Source organism: Hoplias malabaricus, chromosome 14, assembly GCF_029633855.1.
Source record: "Hoplias malabaricus isolate fHopMal1 chromosome 14, fHopMal1.hap1, whole genome shotgun sequence".
NCBI classification, from domain to species: Eukaryota; Metazoa; Chordata; class Actinopteri; order Characiformes; family Erythrinidae; genus Hoplias; species Hoplias malabaricus.
Window position 1 is genome coordinate 28,916,049 of NC_089813.1, and position 27,521 is coordinate 28,943,569.

At 39.0% G+C, this 27,521-nt stretch overlaps 1 protein-coding gene across 1 annotated transcript; it reads right to left on the minus strand.

Annotated features, from left to right (window-relative positions):
* kcnc4 (potassium voltage-gated channel, Shaw-related subfamily, member 4) lies at nucleotides 1–27,268 on the minus strand. Its single transcript, XM_066644492.1, has 5 exons — nucleotides 27,130–27,268; nucleotides 24,512–25,509; nucleotides 9,721–10,651; nucleotides 9,388–9,582; nucleotides 1–1,696 (listed from the first exon to the last, which is right to left on the minus strand). The coding sequence occupies exons 2-5, from the start codon at nucleotides 25,148–25,150 to the stop codon at nucleotides 1,629–1,631; spliced, it is 1,833 nt and encodes a 610-aa protein (XP_066500589.1). The 5' UTR covers nucleotides 25,151–25,509; nucleotides 27,130–27,268; the 3' UTR covers nucleotides 1–1,628.
* Nucleotides 27,269–27,521: the final 253 nt, after the last annotated feature.

Sequence of the window (27,521 nt, forward strand, 5' to 3'; positions counted from 1 at the left end):
GAGGTGCATAGAAATACATGCCTACATGATACAACATATTAACAGCATCACCATAGACACACATTTTACAGTTTCATTAACAGTTACTTCACTGTACCATACAATCCTATATGAGGAACCTCTTACTGGTGTGTTACATCACCCCTAGTACACACACAAGGGTGTTCTGGGGAAGCAACATTAAAGAATTAAAGATAAATACAATAGAAAAAATAATCTCTGTTGATTTCATACAGTTACTGTAACAGCAGATAATGCATTTGTGGCAATATTATGCTAAACTATAATATATGTAATGACCTTACACTGCTACATACGACTGTGCTTGTATTTACAAATTGTACGTCTTTCTAATGTAAATGTGGGGTTACACGTTAAAATGAATCAAACATTCGGTTTGATTTTTAAACATAAGGCAACTATGGCATACTATATATACTGGAAAAAAAGAAAGACAAGTATTCTCCTGTCTGTGTATAGATCATACTCTATATTCTTCTGTCCATGTGTCAGACTATGAAGAAAGACATTGTTTTTTTCAGTTAAGTGACAGTAGGCACAACTGGGACAGATTACAGCATGTACGCCCATGATGCAGATTTAGGTAGTCCACTCACACACTGTAATGGAGTTTGGTCCCCTTTCAACCAGTGACATTACAAATGGTCAGAAAAAAAGAAGACACGTGGTGCATGCTTTGTGTATAAGGAATTGATTGGTGGACGTTTCATTTGTAACCATGAAAATCATAGCACTTCTATGCTCTTTAATAAAGATACATCAAAGAATCTTTTTTATCCCTAAAATAACCCCTATTCAAATGGTTCTTTCAAAAAAAAAAAAAGGGGGGGGGGGGGGGGGGGATCAAAATGCCTTTGGAAAATGGCTCTTCAAAGCAGCTGTCTGAAAGGGTTTCCCAGAGAGAAAAGGCTTCTTAGAAGCACCTTCTTTAGTTCCACTGTGATTTGTGGGCCCATGGCACATTGCTGCTGTCTCTGTAGCAGAGAAGCAGAGCTGCGGCGTGATGCCAATCAGACACAGACCTGCCCCACTGCTATGCTTTACTCAAAACAAACCAGTCTCCCAAGTTGTAAGGACAGCAATGATTAACAGATCTAGATCTATCTGACACAAAGACAAATGTTCACCAAACCAAAGTGATTACCAAACACATGTTCTACTATACTCCACGTCACCTCACGAGTTTGTGTTTGCATCTCTGATATGTGATATTGACCACCTCAAAAACATTTTACTGTTTACAAATATGTGACACAAGAAAATATTGCTTGAATGGAATAGAGTTTTCCACAATGATGCTGACAAGGTTAACAGCACTCAGATAAGACGACATAGAGTACACTTCGTCTGGAATGTGCACTAATGAATAAGAACATTAATGTTAGTTCAGGTCCAGGGTGTGACATATAGAGCTAAGTCATGCAAAGACATGCGTAATGCTTGAGAACAAGTAAATGTGTAGGTGACAATGGCATTAAAAGCGTTACATATACTCAGGCAGGTGTGATGTTTAGGGAACATAATGCATAAATGTGACTGCTGGACGAAATAGTGACCCCATCATCCCTAAAGAGGTCCGTGTGTTTTATTATGATGCACATGGTGCTTCAAGTCAAAGTGGTCACTTCAGGCTGGGTATAGCTGGCTGCAGCTGCAAGGACATCTTTGCAGGTCTCTGCAACAAAGACAAAGGATTGAAAGAAAGAGCATTGTAAAAATGTTTGCATTCATGGTAGTAGTTTGATTAGGGCTGGACATTCATTTAATATCAATATATATCGCAATATAAAATATTTCAATACACATTATATGATTTTTTTACACATTCCAATTATTGTTTTATATTTGTATCATTTATATCAATTATATTATACATCCATCCATTATCTGTAACCGCTTATCCAATTTAGGGTCGCGGGGGGGTCCAGAGCCTACCTGGAATCATTGGGCGCAAGGCGGGAATACACCCTGGAGGGGACGCCAGTCCTTCACAGGGCAACACAGACACATTCACTCACACACTCACACCTACGGACACTTTCGAGTCGCCAATCCACCTGCAACGTGTGTTTTTGGACTGTGGGAGGAAACCGGAGCACCCGGAGGAAACCCACACAGACACGGGGAGAACACACCAACTCCTCACAGACAGTCACCCGGAGCGGGAATTGAACCCACAACCTCCAGGCCCCTGGAGCTGTGTGACTGCGACACTACCTGCTGCGCCACCGTGCCGCCCCTTATATTATACAATTTATATTAATTTTATACAGACTTCAATATTTCTTACCTACAACATCTATCACTGACTGACATTCATTACATGTGCTTCCACCAGTTCAATGCATTCAATTTTAAAATTAGTATATTAATATTGACAAAGCCAAAAGGCTGTTGTTTGATGATGATGTCATACTGCTTTCAGTTCTTGGCAGGTTTTCTATGGCTTTTTTGTTGTTCATATCGATATCGAATTATTTAGTATTGACCGGTATTTAGAAATATATTGTGATATAAATTTTGCCCATAATCGTCTTGCTCTAAGTTTGATATTCGTATAAGATTCGATCTAAAATATGATCATGTTAATAGCACCTTTCACCTGTTATGCTCTAATCCCCTTTGTTTATTGAGAATAAGGAACTGATAAGAATTGCATCATTAGTGAGGCAATTATTCAATAAATACACATCTGCCCTTTGCTATACTACCTGTGTTTTTAAATGTTTTTAATAAAACAGCCCTTTTTTATTAAAGTTATTTTGTGTGTGTACTTTTTGCATTATAAAGAAAAATAATTATGCTTTTATATTTTGCTGGTAAAGCTGATTAAGTTGGTACTATTTGTCATATACAGGTGCATCTCAATAAATTAGAATATCAGCCAAAATGTAATTTATTTCAGTAATTCAATTCAAAAAGTGAAACTTGTATGTATTATATAGATTCATTACAAACAGGGTGATCTATTTCAAGCAGTCTTCCCCATGATTGTGTAGCCTACTGAACCAGAATAAGGGGCCATTTTAAAGGCTTAGGAAACCTTTACAGGTGTTATGTGTTGATTATTCTACTTTTCTGAGATAATGACTTTTGGCTTTTCATTGGCTGTAAGCCATAACCATCAACATTAAAAGAAATAAATGCTTGAAATAGGTCACTCTGTTTGTAATGATCTTACATAATTCATTCATTCATTCATTATCTGTAAGCGCTTATCCAGTTCAGGGTCGCGGTGGGTCCAGAGCCTACCTGGAATCATTGGGTGCAAGGCAGGAATACACCCCGGAGGGGGTGCCAGTCCTTCACAGGGCAACACACACACATATTCACGGACACTTTTGAGTCGCCAATCCACCTACCAACGTGTGTTTTTTGAACTGTGGGAGGAAACCAGAGCACCCGGAGGAAACCCACGTGGACACGGGGAGAACACACCAACTCCTCACAGACAGTCACCTGGAGCGGGAATCGAACCCACAACCTCCGGGTCCCTGCAGCTGTGTGCGCCATGTAAGATGGCGGCACAGTGGCGCAGCAGGTAGTGTCGCAGTCACACAGCTCCAGGGGCCTGGAGGTTGTGGGTTTGATTCCTGCTTCGGGTGACTGTCTGTGAGGAGTTGGTGTTGTCTCCCCTGGTGGTTTCCTCCGAATATTGAATAATGAATGAATTAATTAAATTTTTGATGATATTCTAATTTACTGAGATGCACCTGTATGTTATATATAGTTTTGTCTGTCATTCAAATTCATTCAAGCAAATCAGGCTGCAGTGACTTTAGGGCAAGTTCTGCTGCTGAGGTCAACATTTATGTTAACTTGATCCCCCTGCCCCTTCAAGTACTCACGTTACACACTCCACTTAAGCTAATAAAGTAATGAAATGGCCCTTAAGATGGCAATAAAGATTCCCTTAAGGGAAAGTGGTGATTCTAAGTTCATGAAGGCTTGTTAAAAATGGAATTTGAATGGTTGGTTTAACTAATGTAAACTTGGGTGTATAATGGAGGGGATTATTTATGATGTATGTTGCAGTACATTCTGTAAATTCAGACTATCCTGAATTTAACAGGATTCTAATGAAAGCACACTTGTAAAAAACATTTCTAAAACCTAATTTCTACAAATGTAGCTGGGCCCCTACATGTATGAAAACATAGCTAGTGTTTCTGACAGAGCTTTACACTAGAAATCCTAGCCTCTTGCAATTGTTTGCTGCAAGCTGGAACAATATCAATTTCCAAGTCCAGATATTAACAAATGGGAATCAAACATAACCCTGTTATAAGTGCAGAGTAGCAAAATCTGTATGAGGTCAAAACATGGACCACAGCAGCTGTAGCTTCCCTGGAAATTGATATCACAATAATATGTAATGTCATTCTAAAACAATTTACACAGAAATGCTGGAGGTAAGTGGGAGATCTTGTTTGTGAAACTGAACAGTGTTCTAGTGCCTACCAGCCCAGATGCATTTATATAAGAATGTACACAGAGATACACTACCACTCTCTGGTTCACAGCTGACTTAAACCAGACCACCTCTGGTCCTCACAGACACCAAGCAGACTCCGGCAATGCAGCTGTGATCAGAAGAATGGCTTCTAGGTTCACTCATGCTGCTTATAAAGGCCTATTAGCAGCAATTAAAATGGAGATGTCACACGGGACGCAAAGTACATTGAGAACTCATGCTGCTGCTATGCCTGCTGATGGTGCGTTTCAGAGGTGGCTGACTGCTCTGTCACATCATTACACTCCCATCAGAAAAGAGGCAGCCTGAAACCGACAGTGCTGCTCAAGTGCACATGCTAATCAGGCAGGCTATTTATGGGTGAGAACCAGCTTTCAGCAAGGCATGGCTCTGACATGCAAGAGCTTAATCATTTCTACATTTTTTTGAAGATGAGCAAATATTTGCAGAGCCTGTTCTCTGTAAAGATCAAGATGACACCATGAATAGACTAAAGGAATTTCAATAAGAAATCAGCATTAACAACACACATTTAATACAGAGTTAGGCCCAGACTATGGCCATATGAAATTATGTGTGCTGTTGGCCATTAACAATGAGCTGAAACTGGTGCTATAGAAGAATGTACTTCAAATCCTACAACATCCAATGGATTAATAATAATCAATAATGTAATGAAGACATTAAATACACACCAGTTTTCAAATAATTTCACTTCAATTTTTACTTAGTATTGTAGTAGTATTCTGATTTTATTGTTAAGTTTGAAACAAATGGCTTAAAAAAAACAAAAGAGATTTGTCCAGTCAATTATATTCAAGTAATCCCATTACTTTATGTTGCATTGTTATTATACAGTCATGGCCAAAAGTGTTTGCACTCCCGCCCAGAAAATTATTGCAGTTACATGTGTTTTGTTATACATGTTTATTTCCTTTGTGTTTATTGGAACAACAAAAACAAACAGAGGGGGAAAAAAGCCAAAACTGATATAATTTCACACATTTCAAAAATGGGCAGGACTAAATTATTGCCACCTTTTCGAAATTGTGGGTAAATATCTTTGCTTCAAGCATGTGATGCTTGTTTAAACTCACCTGTGGCAAGTAACAAATGTGGGCAATATAATAATCATACCTGAAACCAGATGAAATTGAGAGAAATGAACCCAATCTTTGCATTGTTTATATGTGTGCACCACGCTAAGCATGGAGAACAGAAAGAGGAGAAGAGAACTGTAATGTTAAGGTTACAAGTCCATCTCCAGAGATCTTGATGTTCCTTTGTCTATGGTATGCCACATAATCAGTTTACAACCCATGGCACTGTAGCTAATCTCCCTGGACGTTGACGGAAGAGAAAACTTGATGAAAGGTTACAATGAAGGCTAGTTGGGATGGTGAAGCAGACCCAATCATGTTCAAAAGAACTTCAAGCTGTCCCGCAGGCTCAGGGTGCATCAGTGGGGACTCAGGAGGACCCCACTGCTGACACAGAGACATTAAAAGCTAGACTGCAGTTTGACAAAATGTACATGAGTGAGCCAAAAACCTTCTGGGAAAACTTCTTGTGGACAGATGAGACCAAGATAGAGCTTTTTGGTGAAGCACATGATTCTACTGTTTACTAAAAACCTACAAAGGAAAGAACACAGTACCTACAGTCAAATATGGTGAAGGTTCAAAGATGTTTTGGGGTTGTTTTGCTGCCTCTGGCACTGGGTGTCTTGACTGTGTGCAAGGCATCATCAAATTTGAAGATTACCAAAGGATTTTGGGTCACAATGTAGGGCCAAGTATCAGAAAGCTAGGTTTGTGTCCTAGGTTATGGGTCTTCCAGCAGGACAATGACCCCATACATACTTCAAAAAGCACCCAGAAATGGATGGAAACAAAGTGCTGGAGAGTTCTGAAGTGGCCATCAATGAGTCCTGATTTAAATCCCATTGAACATCTTTGGAGAGATCTTAAAATTGCAGTTGGGAGACGGCATCCTTCAAATATGAGAAACCTGAAGAAGTTTGCAGAAGAAGAGTGGTCCAAAATTCCAGGTGAGAGGTGTAAGAAGCTTGTGGATGGTTATAGGAAGCAATCGATTGATTATTTTTTCCAAAGGGTGTGCATAATAATCTTCTGGGAGAAATAATTTTCTGGAAACATTTCAGGGGTGCAAACATTTTCGAACATGACTGTAATTAGCAAGTGACAGCAAAATCATTCATTGTCTGTAACCACTTATTCAGTACAGGGATAGGGTGGGTCCGGAGCCTATCTGGAATCACTGGGCACAAGGCAGGAACACACACTGAATGGGGCGCTGGTCCATTCCAGGGCACCAAACACTCACACGTTCACACGTACGGACAATTAAGGATGGCCAGTCCACCTACCAACGTGTATTTTTGGTCTGTGGGAGAAAGCTGAGGCACCTGGAGGAAACCTGTGCAGACACGTGGAGTTCACATCAGACAGTCTCCATCACAGACAGTCTCCCAAGGAGGGGCTTGAACCCACAACACCAGGACCCTGGAGCTATGTGAAAGCAACACTACCTGTTGTACCACTATGCAATTTACAGTGAAATCAGCCAAACAATTTTTGATTTACAATGATTGAGCAAACAAAATCACTACTGTAGTCTTCAGGAATGTTGTATATCTGTAAATTTTTATATTTTTGTTACACAAACTAAAGGCCTATCTCTAATAGTATTGGTTCTCCACTAACTTTTACCACACTGCATTGTAAAGACAAAGTGTAGTAACTATGCTAACAAGGTACCCGAGAAAAACAACTTAACATAAGATTATTGTTGTGTAGACACATGCTTTAAGTGATATTGAACTGTTAAACTGTTTACACAGTTACTGCTGTTTTCATTTGTGGGACAGAACAGGTGTTTTGAGTGGCAAGACTTCTTTATTAATAGAAACATCGCGATTTTGACGTGCCGATGCTTTCTTCGACCCCAGAGGGTTAAAGATCAGTAAATTTGGAAATAACATGTCTAATGATGTCTAAAGAATGGCATTCAGAGGTCATTTACTGACAAGGCCAAAGCAGCCACTGCTGCTGCTGCCCAGCCCTTCTATTGATTCTCCAAACACATCTGTCTCAGCACTGGCAGGGGAAATTACACAGCCTTTCTAACAGACCAGAAATCAACCGTCATAGCGTGTCTGAGCAAGTTACTCGCCTTTTGCTAGAGTCGTCTATGATTGGAGGGGAGCCACAACATAACAGTGTGGCTGGATAAGATACCATTCAGATTTTAATTAAGCACTGTTTTGAGCCAAAGTCTAAACACTAATGAAGGAAGGACACCATGTGCATCCTTAAAAGGTGCTTTACTACTAAGAAAAAAGTCATAAACAATGGAACATTTTAAGAGCTGTAGACAGGATATTTATGTTGGACTAGCACTAACAAAACAGAGTTAATCATTTCTAGGAATTGCAAATGGCAGCAGATCTGACTACATAACTCTTCCCAGTTCTCTTTATTTTCATGCTGTTTGTCATTAAAAGTCACAGCTGGTGGGGTGGGTGTGTGTGTGGGGGGGAGGCATTCTCAAATATTCAAACATAAAAACTGATGCTAAAATTCTACTGAAGCTGATACTGGTCTTTGAATACAGACCAGTAATCTATGTTGATACTGTACAGGTATGCAGCTGTCTTATGAACGTGTATTTGTGTTACCCATGTGTAATTCATAAATGTTTATGTATTATCTCTGCACATGGTTGTGCCAAAATGTTTTTTTTTTTTTTTCAATTTCTCCAATGAAATTGTCCCCACAAATTATTTAAGAAATCTTATTGAACCTGTAGGCTTAGCCATTTGTAGGAGTAAATGAAGAGAGATAAATGACATTGCTTACTTGTATTTATCAGCTTTTACATTAAACATAATCTACAGGGATCATACATAGAACAAGGATTTGTTTAATACACAATGACCAAGGAGTCAGACTATTATAAACCTTGATATCCTGGCTCAGGTTTGTTGTAAAGGAAAAGAGGACCTGCAATATCTTGGAAACCTTTGGTCTGCAGTATGTCAATGCTCAGGATGTAGAAAGGTGCAAAAAGCATATTTTGCTATTTTGTTTGTATACAGATTTGGCCAAGCATTGCAGACATTTAACTTTTCCATTTCCTTTTACCCAAGAGATATCTTGAATTGTGATAAGTGAATGTTTAGGTTACAGCTGAACATTGCTAGCATGCCTATCAAATTATTAAACGGAAACACTGCTCATGACTAAGCTCCCTAAAATTGTTGATATTCAAGCACATTACCAGAGGCATCAGCAGGAATTTTGGGCTTCCTGAAAATTGAACATTCAGTTCATTTGATTTAGCAGAACCTATCAAAAACAGTTAAATGTATTAATGTTATAGCGCCATAATTATAAAACCTAGCAGACAGACTGCAGTGAATATGATAATAAACAGCATGAGAGCAATCAACGGTGTGCAACTGGCAAAACGTTGATAATAGCATTGTGTCCTGGGTCTGCAGTGAATCTTGGCTCTCAAAGCAAAAGACTATTATGAACTAAAGTGTTTCATCATTATAAAATACATTCCATGTGCAACTGGCTTCTAACTCATTCACACACTCACATACATACTCAATCATGGATAGGAATTGCACCTGGGTGCTACATGTCACACATATTTAGGGACTGCTCCTGAAGGGGGAGCTTTTTATCATTGACTATTTGTGTCCTTGTTTAACACAGCAATATTTAGACTAAACATGAAACATGCAGTTTATTACACTTAACCAAAACATTTGAATTAATCTGCACAATATTTCCCTGAATCAATTACCATTATGCTTTGAGTTAGAATCCTGATTTGTGCCTGTAGCCTTGTGGCTGTACCTGTGCGGATTGTGGCATCAGCTCCACAGGAAAAGTCTCCAGATGTCAAGAGGAAGCAGGTACCCTCTTTCTTGCCCTTGTCCCGGTTGCGTGAGCGGCATAGGGACCACTTCTCACTGGGGGAAAGTGGCTGAGTCAGACTGCAGCCCTCCTCATCTGACAGAGCAGCATTAGCATCCCCATTTTGCTTTGAATCTGACAGAAAAAACAAGAAGAAAAACACAGGGATGTCAGTGTTAAAGGTTATTGTATTCATTAAAGACAATGATTTCAGTTTCATGGGTGTGTCCTATATTTGATTATTTTTGTAGGGGTTAATTTTATTAGAATTACCTGAACGGTTCCTCACAAGGATCTCTTCTGGCGCGAGAGGGCACGTGTCACTTTGTGTGCTGTTCCTATGTGAGTTGCTCTCTGATTTTCCGAAGGAGGCAGAGTCCAGCACTTTGTCAGGGTTGGGTTGGTGTTTCTTCTTTTTCTTGGGCAGCTTCTGCTTGGCCATTGCCAAGGAGTAGTACATTCCAAAATTGTTCACAATAACAGGGACAGGCATGGCAATAGTTAACACACCTGCTAGAGCACACAGAGCACCAACCATCATACCTAGCCAGGTCTGAGGATACATGTCCCCATAACCCAGTGTTGTCATGGTGACCACTGCCCACCAAAAGCTGATTGGAATGTTCTTGAAATGAGTGTGTTGGCTACCGCTAGGGTCATTCGGGTCTGCTCCGATACGCTCAGCATAGTAGATCATGGTGGCAAATATGAGGACTCCAAGGGCGAGGAAGATGATAAGGAGACAGAACTCATTTACACTGGCCCGTAGGGTGTGGCCAAGCACCCTCAACCCCACAAAGTGTCGAGTCAGCTTGAAGATCCTCAGAATCCTTACAAAACGCACTACTCGCAGGAACCCCAGGACATCTGCAGCGGCTTTGGAGGACAGTCCACTCAGACCCATCTCCAGATAGAAGGGCAGAATGGCCACAAAGTCAATGATGTTCAGAAGGTTCTTAATGAAGACTAGCTTGTCAGGACAGCAGATAATGCGCACCAGGAACTCAAAGGTAAACCATACCACACAGATGCCCTCTACCTGGTTCAGCACAGGTTTGGTCACCACCTCCAGGGTGACAGTTGTGACATTGCCATCAGGAGTCTTTTCAGTGCGGTTTTGGAGATCATTGAAAGCCTCATGGGTCTCTAGGCAGAAGTTGGTGATGGAGACCAGGATGAAAAAAAGAGAGACAAAGGCAATGACCTGCAAGACACCAACAAACTAATGTTAGTTCAAAATGTCTCAATGGACTTAGAGATACATTTTTTAAAATTATGTTAGAGAAGGGAATTTCAAATTTTTCATATCAGAGCTTTCCTAAAGATGTTCAAGATGATTTTAATGTTTGTTAAAATGAATGGAAATAATATAATAAGGTGAAATAGTTGCCATTTAATATACATGGTTCAAAAGGATCAAATTTGACTTCAACATTTTTATTCGCAGACAATATCTGAACTCTACAAACAGATGACAGAAAAACACATAAAAGAATTTGATATCCTTGTCCGTTAGCATTTTCCAGATTAAAGTTTGCATGAAAACTTGAACAGTCTATTTTCAAATTGAACCCTTTAGTTTACAGTCCTTTATTTAACAAAATCAGTAACAGAGTCTACAAAATTGTATCTAAACTAATTATTGCAGTAACACATTTGTTGCCATTTGAAACAGTTACAGTTAACAGTTACAGCTTGGTTAGTTTGGTCAGGTATAGCAGGTAGGCCTTTTTTTCAGCTCAACAACAACAAAGACCACTAAGACAAAGAAACAGAAATAAAGAATACAGACAACAGATGGCAGCCAAGTGGCTCTTTGCCCTAAGGAGAGAATCACATATAAAAAAAAAAGGCTACTGAAAAATTCAGGGGACTTTTATATTTAAATAATTTGTCCTAAAAAACAAGGAAATGAATGAAAGTTAATGTCTTTACCCTGAGGCCCTGTAGCTTTGGAAAGGATAGTTAAGGATAGAAGTGGCACTACTATAAAAACCATATGGAGCATGAACAATATTAACATCATCGGAATAATAATTTGAATCTTTTTTTTAACTCCGGCAAGAATATAGAGGGAGTTGTTCTTGGTGAATGCACATATTTAAACCAACTACCACAAAAAAAATTCATACACTGTTTACAATGTTAAAAAAATAAAACGGCACACAATATTATAGAAAATAAGGTTCAGATATACAAAAGAGCAGCTAAATGAGATCCGAGTGAAAGGAGCCAACAGAGATGTGTACATAAGAGTAGTACTGTCATTTACAGCATATCACAATCTGATACTGCACAAAAAATTATGTGATCATGGTGGAGCAGTGTATATCTTATTGAATCACATAAACATTCAGGGTATGTGCAAATATGCATTGGAGGGTTGTTAGACAGTTGTTGAAAGTGTAAATGGTGGTTATTTAAGCACGAGAAGTGGAATTAATGATATTTTGTTTGTGAGGCTAACACTACTAGACTGATGGTTTCAGGAAATAGCAGCCATTACTCATTTCTAACTAGGTTAGCATGCCATGGCTAGCTCTCTGTATGACACTGTTAGCTGTGTGTAGAGACATTAATGGATTTTGAGAGAAGAATGGGAGAGGTGGAGTGCATGAATGGAGGGGTGGGGAGGAGAAAAGAGAAGGAATCGAGAAAAGAGGGCCGTGACATTGATTCTTGTGTTTCTCAGCAGGAGATGCTCCTCATAATGAGAGCATTGAGCCCATGGGCACCACATGGAGCTCAGTGTGTTGGAGTTTGTTTATGTTTACACATGTCCACAGCCCAAAGCCTAATTGAAAATCATGGTGACAGAAGCACTTTAAATCTGTCAACTCTTGGCCGATTTTATAGCCACCCCACCCTATGCAGCCTTGATTCACTTCCATTGTGGGTTTGCTTTGAAATAGATAGCCTAATAGAGCATCCATCATTCTACTATTGACCATGTCATGAACACAATACCTGCAGCTCTATTCTTCCGCTCTCGACAGCTGTCTAAATATACACTGCCATTCACATTCACAAATTTCACAAAGTCAAGAAATTTGTATTTGAAAATCCCAACTCCAGAAAACACTTTTTATTGTGCATATATAAGTATATATAGAAGGAACCTGAGACAGTGAGGTCAGTTGTGCTGTCTGGAAATCTAAGCTGTAAGGACAATCTGGAGCTCAGTGGCAGTATTTTGACAAGCTTCAAAATTGTTGAAAAGGACATTTCAGTATTCTAATGAGCTAGAGCTTGTCTCATCTGCTTTTATAGCCTTATAAGTTTATTTCTAATGACTTTTATATTGTTTATTTAAAGGACTATTGATATTTTAACTAAGGTAAAGATTTCTGTGATCAGTTCTTTTCAAGTCGCCAATCCACCTACCAAAGTGTGTCTTTGGACCGTGGGAGGAAACCAGAACACCCGGAGAAAACCCACGCAGACACAGGAAGAATATATTGTTCTACCACAATCAGAATCAAAAATATTTAAATCTGTCCTGCACAAGAAAAGTTTTGTTTTTGAATAATATTCATTATGCATAGCAAGAAGCGATTAATCAGGTAGTACCAATTCAACTGTACTTAGCTGAGAAAGTGAGTTTGTTTTAAAGGTTTGCTCGTTAGTGTGAAAAATTCATCCTGAGTGGTTTTCCTCATTACTGTGAAAAGTTGTATCCTTGGTAATTACAACATATTACAAAAAGTCTATATACTCTAGAAAACAAGAAAAAACCAAAACAGTACCAATATATCAGAATTAGCAGCTGTTATTACACAGAACTTCATCACACACACACACAGACACACAAATGCACACAGAGAGAGAGTCTGGTCAAGGTCAACATGTCCAGATGTTTCTAATCTGGGCTCAGTCATCAATACAAGGGCTAGCAGAAATGCACACAGAAAAATTGCCCAGAGCAGAAAGTGACAGACAAAGCACTGTGTGCGTGTGTGTGTTTTGGGTGGGTGGGGGTTGTTGGGGTAGCTGTATCAGCTGATCATTACACCATCTCTGTACCTCGCACTGCCACTTATACAGATATTACTCAGCAGGTTAAACACCTGCTGCTCATACTGTGACAGCTGACTGTGCTTAAGTTAGTCTTTATAAACCAGGCTTCACATTTATTCATTCATTCATTATCTGTAACCGCTTATCCAGTCCAGGGTCGCGGTGGGTCCAGAGCCTACCTGGAATCATTGGGCGCAAGGTGGGAATACACCCTGGAGGGGGCGCCAGTCCTTCACAGGGCAACACACACACACTCACACCTATAGACACTTGAGTCACCAATCCACCAACATGTGTTTTTGGACCGTAGGAGGAAAGGGGAGCACCCAGAGGAAACCCATGTGGACACAGGGAGAACACACCAAACTCCTCACAGTCACCCAGAGGTCCCTGGAGCTGTGTGACTGCGACACTACCTGCTGCACCACCATGCCGTCCAGGCTTCTAATTCGAAACTTCAATAAAAAGCTGACTCTGGACCAGCTGTGAATGAGCCAATCAGAACACTATACAGATAAGACAAATCAGCCACGCAACCTCTGAAGTCATGTATTTGTTCTGTTGCTGATGTTTTTCCCATAGGAATTCCAGGTATAAACTGTTTAGAACCCTAGGGCTGTGTGTCAGTGACCCTACCAATTGAACCACCTATGCCCTATATACACTAAAATGACACTTTAAATAAAAGTATAGACCACAGCCCCCAAACCAACTTTGCAATATGTTTGACAATGTTTGCTTACGTTTGGGTGATATTTCGTTGAGACGGTCTGTTTTATGATTGTTGCACCCATACAGAAAACCGGCTTAGACCCAGAGTTCCTAATATGGGCATGATGCTGACTACAGAATAATGAAACATTAGCAGGTTACATCCTCTAGCCTCCAGCAGCACTTCTGTGTCTGATCCATTCGTACTAGCACAACACACACTAACACATCACCATCATGTTAGTGTCACTGCAGTGTTGAGAATGATCCATCACTCACCTCATACCTGCTCTGTGGTGGTGTTGTAGGGATCCTAAGCATTGAAGAACAGGGTAAAAGTGGGGTACCAAAGAATGCAAAGTAAAACATGAAGTCTAGTCTGTAACTGTAGAACTAGTAGCATTTCCGAGCAGTAAAGGTAAATTAAATCTCAGTTATTTTGTCTGTTAAATAACTGCTTCATGGGGTTGGGCATGGTAGCTGCAGTGGGTCTATACAAAAAGCATTTTTAACTTCAAGCCTATGGACAAAACCACTAGTGGTTAACACACAAAACTGTTTCTGTCCTGAACTCTAACTAATAAACTATTAAGAGCTGTTTCATTTTGAACAGTTTGTTTGTTTTAAGTGGTGTGACTCTGCCTATCAGACCTGTGCACTATGATGAGCGTTAGTACTTGGATGAGTGACACACAGGTAATGACTCCAGATGACCTGTCCTGGGGTCAATATCAATAGCCCAAAGAATGTGATTAAACTTATTTTGGGACACTTTCTGGACGACAGTGTTGGCACCGGAGGAAACGTACGTGGACAGAGGAGAGAACACACCAAACTCCTCAGAGTCAATTACCAGGAGTGGGACTTGAACCCACAACCTCCAAGTCCCTGGAGCTGTGTGACTGCAACACTACCTGCTGAGCCACTGTGCCGCCCCTAGAAATAAGTTGAATAATCTTATTATATACTTACAATACATTTCCAAATGAGTAGTACTAGTTATTTAGACTAGATTTAAGTAAATTTTACTTGCTTAGATTTAATTTTTTGCAGTGTGACTGAATGTGCCCCCTCCAGGCTTTCGCCCAGTGATTCTGGGTAGGTTCCGGACCCACCAAACGGGTTTAAGCGGTTACAGACAATGATTGAATGAATGAATGTTTTATTTGTAAATTTTATTTGAAATGAGAAAATGACATTTTATTTAGAATATCTGTTATTATAATTATTCATAAATCTTGAAATATATTGAAATTTAATTGAAAGTAAAATTTGACTTGACATTCAGTTGTTAACTATATAAAATGAAGTTATAATTATAAAGCTATTTTAATGTACAGGATATTGCAATGATCATAATGCAAGTTATACATTATGTTTCGGACCTTGGCGTGGGAAACTTCACTAACTTGACCTTAATGAATTTTAATTAATTACCCATGCTCTATAGAATAGATTTATAATGGTGTCAAAGACATTTTATATCGCAGCTGGATTATTTAAAAGTGAACTCTATCCAAATGAATACTGTGAGAAAGTAAATAGAAAGAAAGGAAATGAACAGAATTAATTATCTTTTGATTTTTGCATTTTTTCCGCATTTCTCTTCATGTCTGAAACCATGCTGAGTCTTCCACAAAGCTTATGGAAATATAAATAACTTGTATTTTCCATTTGTGCATGGATTTTGTTATATAACATGTAACAGATTTCTCAAGCTTGCCTGTTTATTTCTATAGATTTTTTATCTTTTACTCAGAACAAACCCAGCAGGAAAAACACCAATATAATTTAATAGTATTAGTAAGAAAACAGAAATATAATGCAAGTGTTGTTGTTTATTTATATAAAGGTAAATGCCCTTACAGTTCAGTGCTAAATCTGTTAACAAGAAAACATTTACTGGCTTTAAGATAAGCTACACTTTATCCAGATTACTAGCTGGAGTTTTTTAGTACCAATAGGTAGAATGTATAAACGACTAATGGCCCCAATAAGAGTAAACAGTGAGATAGGATTTTTTTTTTTTGCAGTGGGTGCTTAAAGAACTGTTGCACAGCATACAGAGCAGCTGCGTCAGTTATGGAGTGAGGTAGGGTGTGGTCACAAGATGAAAGTCTGCGTTTATCCAACCGCCAAATGGATTATACTAGAACAGACAGGGGGGTGATGCCCACAGCATTTCCAAAGCACTTTGTGAATGATGGACAAATGTTTGGCACAGCAAGACGACACCATCATCATGCTCATAAAAGACTCCTGCAAGGACTAATCATAACATACAGTACACAAAGAGCTGCTCATGCTGCTTCTGGAGTGTTTGTGCATGTGTGTAATTATACATAAAGATGACTTGAAAGAATCATTGGGACAGTTGACTGTGTACTCGTGATCCTGCCATAAACACTTCTGAGGCCCTAGCCGTCTTTTCCACTGTGTACTATTATATGACATTACATTTACAGTTAGGAATTCAGATTCAGATTTATTCTGGTCTGTTGGTCTGTCTACAAATATGAGAGAATATCAAAATCAGGCCTACAGTTAATCCAGTGTAAGGACCAGCATATTTTCATAGAATGAGTCTGGATGGCTTCTATGGAGGAATATTAATGAGCAAATATATGTAAAACTGTAAAACTAAAGAGTGTTTGAAGATATTTTCACCATATTCACTTCCCAATTGATAAACTCTATACAGGGAATTGTTTTCAATTCACTGTTTTGTGATGTCACAAAAATGACCCCCTTTACACAAGTACAGTAACTTGGCCCCACACATTTTAACACATGAATGAATACCATTTACCTAAAAAGGGGTTTGTTCTAAAATGTAAAAGTTCCACCTTCATGAGGTTTTATTTTTGGTGATATATGAGAATGTTTACATGCTCCAATAACTGCAGAAAATCTGATTTTGTCAGTAATCTAGTCAACATGTATACATGCACTTGCGTAATCAAATCATGGAAAAAATCTGGGTTTACATGAGTCAGGCAATAATTGGATTTCTCCTTTGCAACCAGCCAATGATTTCACAGAAGAATGCGATGTAAACTTCAATCTTCCTGCCATGGCCTTTAGTAAACATGGAACCATTTTACCTGCAAGTATAGATCTTAGTTTTTTATGGTTTCCTGTCATCTAGTTGACAAAGAATATTTAATTTCCTCATTTCCTCTAGTATGGACTAGATTTCAGAGTCTACCCAAAAGCATTTATTTCTGCTAGTCACTTACAGGGCAGCACTACACTTAATCTGGTGTCCACACACTGAGAAAAGCAAAAGAATCTTGGTAAGGGTAGACATGTGCTGAGAAATTTTACTGCTGAGCTAAAATACCACTCTTTTTATCTGATTTCTAAATCTGATTTCTATGCCTTTTAAACCATGTTAAGTAATCTGATTGTAATCTGATTAATAAAGCAATGTTCACGATTTTAAACAAAAACTTTTTCTAAATTTCTGAGCGTATATCCTCACCATTTGTTAGCTCTCTGGTCTATTTGAACGCTGGAAACCAATTTGTAATTTGTTTATGAAGCCCCAGTGTCTTAAATGGATAAAAAAAAAGGGTCTCTGTCTGACATGCTAGGCTTTCTCTTTCTGCTCATAGCCGAGAAATGGTATCTGGAGGTGTTTACACAGCAAAGAGACCTACAAACATTGAAAATCGTGATTAAGGAGGATATTGTTCAAATCCCGCTCTATAGGTGGATAACATTGGCTTATTTTTTGCTGTTTTGGATAAAATTAAGGTGGAACTAACTAACTAACTACATTAAAGTAACCACAGACCGAATGCGCACAAAAACTAAACAACAAATATTTACAAATTACACAGTTATTTTACAACTATTAAATTGTTACAAATTAGTTTCTGTGGTAATTCAGACAGTGAATACAAACTTACAATTTAAACTTCAGCCACAATATTCAAACAACAGTCATTTTTTTATTTCAAACATAGGGTTCCATCACTGAATTATTACTGTTTTGGAATTTACAAAGAAAAGCACACATATGTCATGAGTGGTTTTCAGGGGAAAACCTTATATACCACAAAATAGATGACATGGTCCACTCTCCCACACATCAGTTCAACAGTGTTCAAGGAGGTCTGCACAATATGTTCCAGTGTTTTACTGATATAATAAGTTACATCATTTCTAATTTACATTCCATTTTCTTTAGAGAATGGTATTATCCTCTATAGCTTGGTGTAGAGACCTATTATTTTGTTCTACAGAGTTCCGATCACAATTTACCACCAAACTCCAGATACGAAAATTCAGATGCTCCTCTGTAGCCTGATTATATAGATCAAGTGTGTAAATAAGAGTTGAAAGTCAACTGTGTATCTAAGGGCAGTGTTGGCCTGCTGTTAGACAGCAGCCTTGATACTGGATGATGAGACTGAAAATCTCATAACGGTAGACAGAGAAGACGTTGACCTGGCTCAAAGAAAAAGTCAAAGCAGCAATGCCAAAGGCTTAACTGCAAGCTGAGTCATGACTGTTGTCCACATGAACACAAGGAAACTTTATCACTCACACACAAGCTGTTTCTCAGTTTTCAGAAAACCACTTGCTTTGACACTAATGCAGAGTTCATGCAGGTTACAGGAGCAGAACATTTCTTCATGTTTGATGCTCAAACCTCCGTATGATGCATTCCAAATGGTGCCTTTTAACAGCTATACACTAATGTTTTCCCTAACAACCTAAGTGGCTGGTAATGACTTGAAATGGACTTATGGTATACCATGCATTGCTGCCTGTTCCTCTCACACTGCTATCTACATTCATGAAAGCATTGCTCTCATATTCCCCAGGGCATAGAAAAGCACTCTGAACACACAATCCAGATAGGGAGGAGTGGATGATATAGCCCCAGCATAAACTTTATACTTTTGTTGTGGTCATATAGATCAGTTTTAAAATCCTGTCCTCAACTATACAACACAAATGTCCATAGGTTTAAAGACATCTCATTTATGTCTTTAGAAATCAAGGGTATCAACTAGGGTTAATTCCCCTTTGCATGCAGTAACAGCTGCTACGTTTCTGCAAAGACATTACTTTAGATGTTGAGAATTTGCTTTAGTGATTTGATAGCATTCAGCAACATACACATTAGTGTTTTCAGACACAGACTTTTGATGATTAGTCCTAGATCAAAAACACTATTCCAATTGTTCCCAGAGGAATTGGAGGGAACTTTATAACTCCAGAAAACACAATTCCACTACTTCACAGCCCAGTGTTAAAGGCTTTATACCACACTAGCTGATACTTGGCACTGAAATGAATTGTTAGTTTAGCTAACTGACTAAGCACTACAACACCTTATACTAGTTATTTTAAGCCTTGGTCTAACTAGCACTCTATTTAAACTTGATATATCACTATTTTGGGAGATTATAAACCATGTTCTTTATTTGGCAACCACACCATGAACCAACAGTGAAATTATGTGTAATTTCAGAAAAGGGCTGAACATGTCCCCTTGCTCTCCCTAATATTGTATGAGTGTAAATAGCCTTCGTAAAAGCAGCCTGGAACAGTCTAACAGAGCAGCCATGTTAATTTGGGTTTGTGTTTATTACAGATAAAAGGAGCTTTGATGCCAATAAATGAAGCGCAACAGGCTATGGATTCTTTCATTATGCTGCAAGCAGACACCTGGCTCAGGATCCTTTCAGTGTGGCAGAAGAGCAGTCAACAGAGCAGCCAACGAGAGAACGTTCCTTATGCTGTAGCCAATTACCCAGCCGGTGATTAATTACTGCTGAGCCAAGCCATGAACACAGTAATGATGAGGTAGGGCCAAAACAACAACACACGCAAACACATAAACAATTGTGTAGTATATCTCACTAACATCAGCTGTTGAGATGGATCAAAGTCACCTGCAGTAGAATAATTGTGACTCATGCACTTTACAAAACCACACCTGGTTGCAGTGAGTCCAGAGTCTATGCGGAATGAATGGGTGAAAAGCACACTCCGGACAGTGTGCCAGTTATGATGGACATCACATACTCACCCTGTCACTCAGACACGCCAACATGTGGAGAAGTTTACACAGCCATTTAACCTACCAACATGTGTGTATGGATTGTTAGAGGGAATCAAATCACTCAAATACAAACGTAACACACACATATGGCGTTTTAAAAATGTATGACTTTAAAGAATCTCTTTAAAGTTTAAGGAATCTTTACATTAGAAAATGATTCTATACCAATTAACATTATTTCTAGACCTATACAAACAAGCCAGGAGTGTAAAAATATGTTATTGGTTAGTTCACTAGGAGCAGAACAAGCTTAAATCTGGATAAAATTGCTTTCCAATTCATTATGTAAGCTTTCAGTCAGGACGTCTTCAATAAAATGTTTTTATTTGTGTCTATTATGAATAATTATAAATGTTTATGTAGTTATCTAGACAAAAATAAAGCATAGTCTAAATCTAAAATCTGTTGTACTAAAATAAAGCCCTGGATCAGCATTTTTAAAAATGTAGACACTTATAATCTAATCATCCAGTAATAATCTAATCATCCAACCCTTGTCTGCATCTGGAAAACCAAACAGTAATATTTTTCACCATCCTCGCTCTGTATGTGCAGCTCTTTTTTCTTCATCACCTCTCATTTACAACACTTCTTACAGACTGATTAACCTCCTGAATTCTGCCTCTAACAACATTAGACAGACTGAGAAGCAGCTATTCAAGAAATATGAGCCCTCTGGCCCATAATGCGCCAGCAGTGAATCTGAGAGGACCAGAGAGCCCAGCAGACAGAGCTTCCAGACTGGACCCAAGTAGAAACTGAGCTACATCTGTTCCCTGATATTATTGAGAGATTAGAATACACACTGGCATTTTATATATCACAAGGGCTCTTATCCGGAGAAGTGAATGTATTCTCTCTCTCTCTCTCTCTCTCTCTCTCTCTCTCTGCTTGATTTCATGTGTTTCAAGAGGGCTCAACCCTGCTGTAAACTGTCATGCTTGCACACACAATGCCTATATTAATTAATTAGGAAAAGAAAAACACAGGGAGGATGATTGTGAAGCAATGAATAAAGTGTGTGTGTGTGTCTGTGTGTGTGTGTGTGGTTATGTGCTTAGCTGTAGCACTGCTATGAGAAAAACACAGCATAGGAAAGAACCCCTAACAACTGCACCATACCTGGAAGTCTAGATTAAAAAAATATTTAAGATGTAAATTTCTGGGTAAAAAATTTAACTCAGCTTTAGCTTCAGATCTGAAAACAGTCAATGTGTTACTCTCCATCCTTGCACTATTAGAAACCAACTCAATGACAGCAGTCAACAGCTCAGAACCCTGGGTCTGATGTGGAACTGTTGTTTTTTCTTAAAATAATGAACATCCCACTCCAGAATCCAAAGCACATAACTGGATGTATTTGAGATTACTTTCATTCATTCATTCAATTAATTCATTCATTATCTGTAACCACTTATCCAGTTCAGGGTCGCGGTGGGTCCAGAGCCTACCTGGAATCATTGGGCACAAGGCGGGAATACACCCTGGAGGGGGCGCCAGTCCTTCACAGGGCAACATACACACATTCACACATACGGACACATTTGAGTCTCCAATCCACCTATCAATGTGTGTTTTTGGACTGTGGGAGGAAACCGGAGCACCCGGAAGAAACCCACGCAGACAACACACCAACTCCTCACAGACAGTCACCCGGAGGGACAACCTCCAGGTCCCTGGAGCTGTGTGACTGCGACACTACCTGCTGTGCCACCGTGCCGCCCTATTTGCGCTTACTTGAACTAGAAAAACAAAAAAGTAACCAAATTCTAAGCCTTTAGAGATGTGGAAAATATATCTTGCAAAAAATCTCATGAAAAAAGAGGAAGCTGTAATGAAGGTGAAGAATACATTCTGAAAAATGTATAATTAATTGTCAAACTTTCGAGATATAACTTAATAAAAAGTGGTCTCTGCCTTTTGCACTGTAGGATAATATATTGTTCAGGACAAAGTTAAATGAATGAATGAATGAATGAATAAATAAATACATTGCTGACTCCTAGGGAGCAAATGATTAAAATATAATTTTTAAACAGATGAAAGTTTTATTTCATACAAATCTAATCCAAAATACTACGCTCCCTGTAGCAGAAATGCATTTTTGTGCTCAATAAAAAGCTTTCTGACCTGAAATTGTTCTAATTCTAATTTGCCTTTAATGCAATTTGATGCAACTGAACCCAACCTTGAAATTTGTTTCAGTGTGCTGTGTCTTTGACGTGAATCCATTAGATATGAAAAAAGCACACCCATGGGAAATCTGATTCAGGAACCAAAAACACTTCAAACTGTAATGCACATTTACTCATAGAAATGTCATATTATCCAGTATATAGATGGACTTGGCTGTGTTTGCAGCAAAGGTCTGGCATGCTGCCTACTGACACACATTTGTTAAAGAAACAGTAAGCAATCCATTGCCCAAATAGTATGTAATTAAATATATAAAAGAGCCGTACTGAGGTGTAGGTACAGAATACAGAGAAATGAATTGAGGCATCATCAAAACTAGAAAAACTACAACAAAGGCAACAAAGGACGGTGGCAATGATTTATATCACAAAAGCAACTGTAGAGGCCATCGTATGTGACAGCTCTGACTTGTCTCAATCTGATAGACTCAGAGGTGTCTGTACAGACACATTACACGCACTATCTTGCCCTTTTTCTCTCTCTCACTCTTTCCCTATCTCCCTCTGTCACTCACAACTGCTCTTTGCTGGCTTATGAATACTCATGGCACTATCTCAGCAGAATGTCGATTGCTGAGGTGGAAACTCTTTAATTTACCACAGGGGAGAAATCCAAGCCCCAACCTAGGGCTGGTGTAATGGATTCTCTATGCACTTCTATACAGTGACTGATTAGTTTTACCTTGTACATCGCACAATGAGACTCCTTCAGCATGTGTATCATTCATGTGGGCTTTTAAAGCTGTATAATATCAGTGGACCTTTTAAGCCTGCTGATATGACAGTTATTGACAGGCATTCTGTCATCAACCAGCATCAGTATTTTAGGTCTAAGAAAATGATCATTAGGATTCTAAGATTGTTTTGTCAGTTAAAAATCTGCCTGTCGTATATGAAGACAGTATAATTATAAATTTTACAGGGTTCTTTTATACTGATATTTAAAAAAAACAATACAGTGTTCTGGGTAGAGTGCTCAGCGCCTACTGTACCAACAAAGGATCTAATGATTGGACACCTCACTAGCAGAACACTTCTGTAGAGAGAAAGTTTTCCATCGTGTGGCTGAAAAATATTTAACCAAGAAAAGAAGCATTTTGCCTTTAGCTAAACTTATTTAGCTAGTATTTTTTATTTTATTTTATTATTATTATTGAAATGTTTTGACATTTCTGACCTTTTAGATAATGGAATTAATTACTTATAGCATTAATCTGAGTACACTGTTGCTCAGACTGCTTATAAATCTCAGTATAACTTGAGCTGTTTGAAGGCAGCTCACATTGTATCTGTGGAATCAGATTTTTACAGCTGTGAACTATGCTTGACAGCTCATCTGCCTCTGTGCCTGATTTCTGTCCAGCAGCTTTAAATAGTTTTGTGCTGGATGGTGTTTCAATTAAACTGTGATGCAAATACAAATAATGACCCTTTATATTTACTCTAAGGCTACTCTAAGAGTTAGGAGAATCATGTTGATGTTAATTTGAACCTTATTTAATCAGCACTATGGAAAAACAAAGATAAATTGATTGAATTTTCACCTGATATTGTTAAATTGTCAGACAGATTAATTGTCTGTTTCATTTCAAATTGCTCAACTAAATTAATCAAATGAGCTTTGGGAACCTCTTTGATATATTTCATGTATTCAGTTATTATGTGTGTAGCTATTAGCAGCAGGAGTGATCAGGAGAATCTCTGTTGCACTTAGTTGCATATTGGTTGTGTCCTTTCTAATCATCTAACTTTGTGGAGGTTGGCTAAAAAAGTGAAAGCCTACTAATAAAGCAAGTTCATTTGGGCAGATGTAAATTAAAGGAATGCTACATGGCAAACTAGGAGTTAATTAATGAATATGTTTACAATGTTACACCAATAAGAGTCCTTGGGCAAGACACCAATCACTACATTGACTAACATCTGTAATGGTTACAATTTAAAAGTTTTTCAAGCAAAGAAAATACACTACAAATGTAAATGTGGAACTCAATTCCTCCATAATTAATTATCTAAAGGTTATTATTATTATTATTGTTTATATTTTTTTGTGGCTTACCCTTGCAGCTCTAGAGCTGTAGGGGTCCTCAAAGAGAGCCCATATCTTGGGCTGGCAGCCAGCAAAGCGTCCTCTGGTTCGCTCAGGTGTGTCCTCGATGGCCAGACGCTCGTCATCATCATCAACCTCATTGTCAGGTTCGGGCGGCTCAAAGATGTCAAGCGCCTCCTCTGCATCGCGATGCTGTCGGTACGTCATCCAGCAGCATGGCTCCACATCTGTCTCATCGATGTCCCAGAAGGCAAGCTCCTCCTCAAACAGAGGCCCACACACATCGGCCGGACAGTGAAGCTTGCCCGTGCGGTAGTAGTTGAGCACATAGGCGAAGATGGCTGGGTGGCGGTCGAAGAAGAACTCGTTGGAGTTGGTGGTGGTGGTAGAGGTGGTGGTATTGTTGGAAGTGGTGCATGTTCCCCCAGCATCCCCCTGGGGATCAGTTTCTGCAAGCCTTGCCAGCCGCGTGCCCGGCAGGCTCCTAAGCGTGCTCTTGTACGTCTCGTGGCGTGTGCCGCCCACGTTCAGGATGATCTTTTCCGAGTCCTCGGCCCTGGCCATCTCCTCCTTCAAACATGTTTTGGATGGAGGTTTGTTGCCCGACTTGCGCCCGCGGTAAGATGAAACACACACCGAGCTGATCATAGATTTGGAAGGGAGGGCCGTAAGCCGATGGTGAAACGTGCACGCTTTCCAACGTCTATCATCTGCACGAGTGAGAAGAGCCTCTGGCAAGAGGGGCCGAGAAAAGCATTAATGGCATTGTGTAATCTGCAGAGAGACTCCAAGGGTCACGAGGGATACAACACAAAAACCACCTAATGCTCTCCAGTTGGTAGAAGAAGATTGAAGTGCCGGAGAACTTGTAGACAACTTTGAACTTTAGAGATCACATTTAAGAATGATAAGTGACCGTCTCTTTCATGGGGTTGGCATCCAAGGTCATATAAAAAAAAGTTTCCCAACCTTCAGTTCAGATGCTCCATTACGTGGATTTAAGTATCCTAAAGACCGCAAAGATATGAGAGAGTTTAAAGTTTCATAATACATTAACAACCAACTTCAGAGTTTTAGATGTAAAGCACTTAATGGCCCTGGCCTTGGCAAAAACACCCCATGCTTTCCAGTCAAAACACTGGACAAGTTGGAAACTACATGAATAAAATGCAGGCAAATGATGATATTTCATCATAGTTATAATTAACAAGATTATTTTCTAAGCATATGGTTGATGGTGAAAAATGTTATATGCTATTTTCGCCATAGTTGAAATATAGTCCTACCATCATAATACATTCAGAATCTAGCTTTTTTTATATATTAACACTGAAAACTCAACTAATATCAGAACCTAATCAGAAGGAAACTCTAGATGACCTTATATTCATAATTAGAAATGGGTAAAATGTCAATAATGATTTTTATGGCAGTTTTAAAGGCATTTACACTACAGTGATACTATTACAAGCAAACATATACATTACATGTGTCCAAAAGTTTAAGGGCACATGCTCAACCTGCTCATTATAAGAGTTTGTTCCCTTTGTCACACTAACAGACTTTACGTTTTTTTCCTAGAAGAGCTTTACACCAGATTTAGGAACGCCTATATGACTTTTCCATCAGTGAAGTGTGGTACTGATGCTGAATGATTAGTTTTGGATCACAGATGCCACGCCAACTCATTCCAGAGGTTTTGGATAATGATCCATCACACTAAAGAATGCAGTTTCACTGCTCCACCTCTGTATGCTGAGGGACTTATAGCCAACCCTCATGTGACCTGAGGCTCATCTGCTGCTCCAGATTACACAAGCTGTGCATGCACAAGTCTATCCATAATAGCAACACCTTAAAGTAACGTAATTCACTTATTATATGGGTATGTGCAAACTATTGCATATAATGTACTGTCTCTTTCTAGTTGTGTGCTTCAATAGTCCATATAAGGGGATATTTCATGACCTCAGAATCTCCATCATGTAGTTGTGTGTTCCCGAAAAACATAAAACATTTCTATGGTGAGAAATAATCATAAATAAATGTTAAATAACTGGTAACCTGACGCACTCCAGTTGATCAAACCTGAAGAATGAACGGGAAGAAACTTGTGCTGAATCAGACGAGGCAATATCACAATATTTTATTATCAATTTTGTTGTGATAACCAATAACCTTGCTTGTCTGACCAGAACTTCAAGAACACAGAACAACTTAATGACCTTTGTATGTGAAACAGTATATAAAATTCCTGGTATCAACAGTTTGTGGTAGTTTATTTTTTTTATGTTTTGCATTTGTAAAATACCTTGACACTCTGATGTATGACATTAAGTATCACAATATTATTACCATTTCACCCACTCCTACTCCAGAATATTTCGGAATTATTGTGATTAAAAAATTCCTATATCCACCTGCAATTCGCTTCAAATGTCCAAATCGAGGAATATTTTACGACCTTGGGCACAAATGCTTCATCATGTAACGTTTACGAATTCTCAGCCTATTTTAAGCCTCGTTATTCGCATTAACAGTTCAGCTTTACTCTCTTCAGTGAAGGAAATCTTCGTACATCCAACTTCGTGCGTTACAAAAAGAGGATAAAAATAATGAACTCTCACCTCAGTTTCGTCTGCATCCCCTCTATCGCCCTCAAATATGTTTGTACGTATATTAGGACACAGCGGGATGAAAAAACGAGAATGTCGACAGCGTTGCTGAGAATTATCCAGGGTTTGTGTACCGGCGGAGAACGAGACGATGGCAGTTTGTTGGGAAAAGATCTGTTGCATCTCCTGAAGTATCCTCCCTCAGCTCGGCCAGGAAACCAACCAGCTCACAGAAACGCCTTAACCCTTTCCCTGCTGCAGGAGAACCGGCAACAAGCGGCCAAAATGTTAGCTCTGAATTTCTGCTGCTTCCATTTTGAGAAAGTCATCTCAGACAGAATTGTAGAGCTCACGCGCTTCTGCTTCTTCGGATATTCAGGAATATTACAGTACGTTTTCAGTAC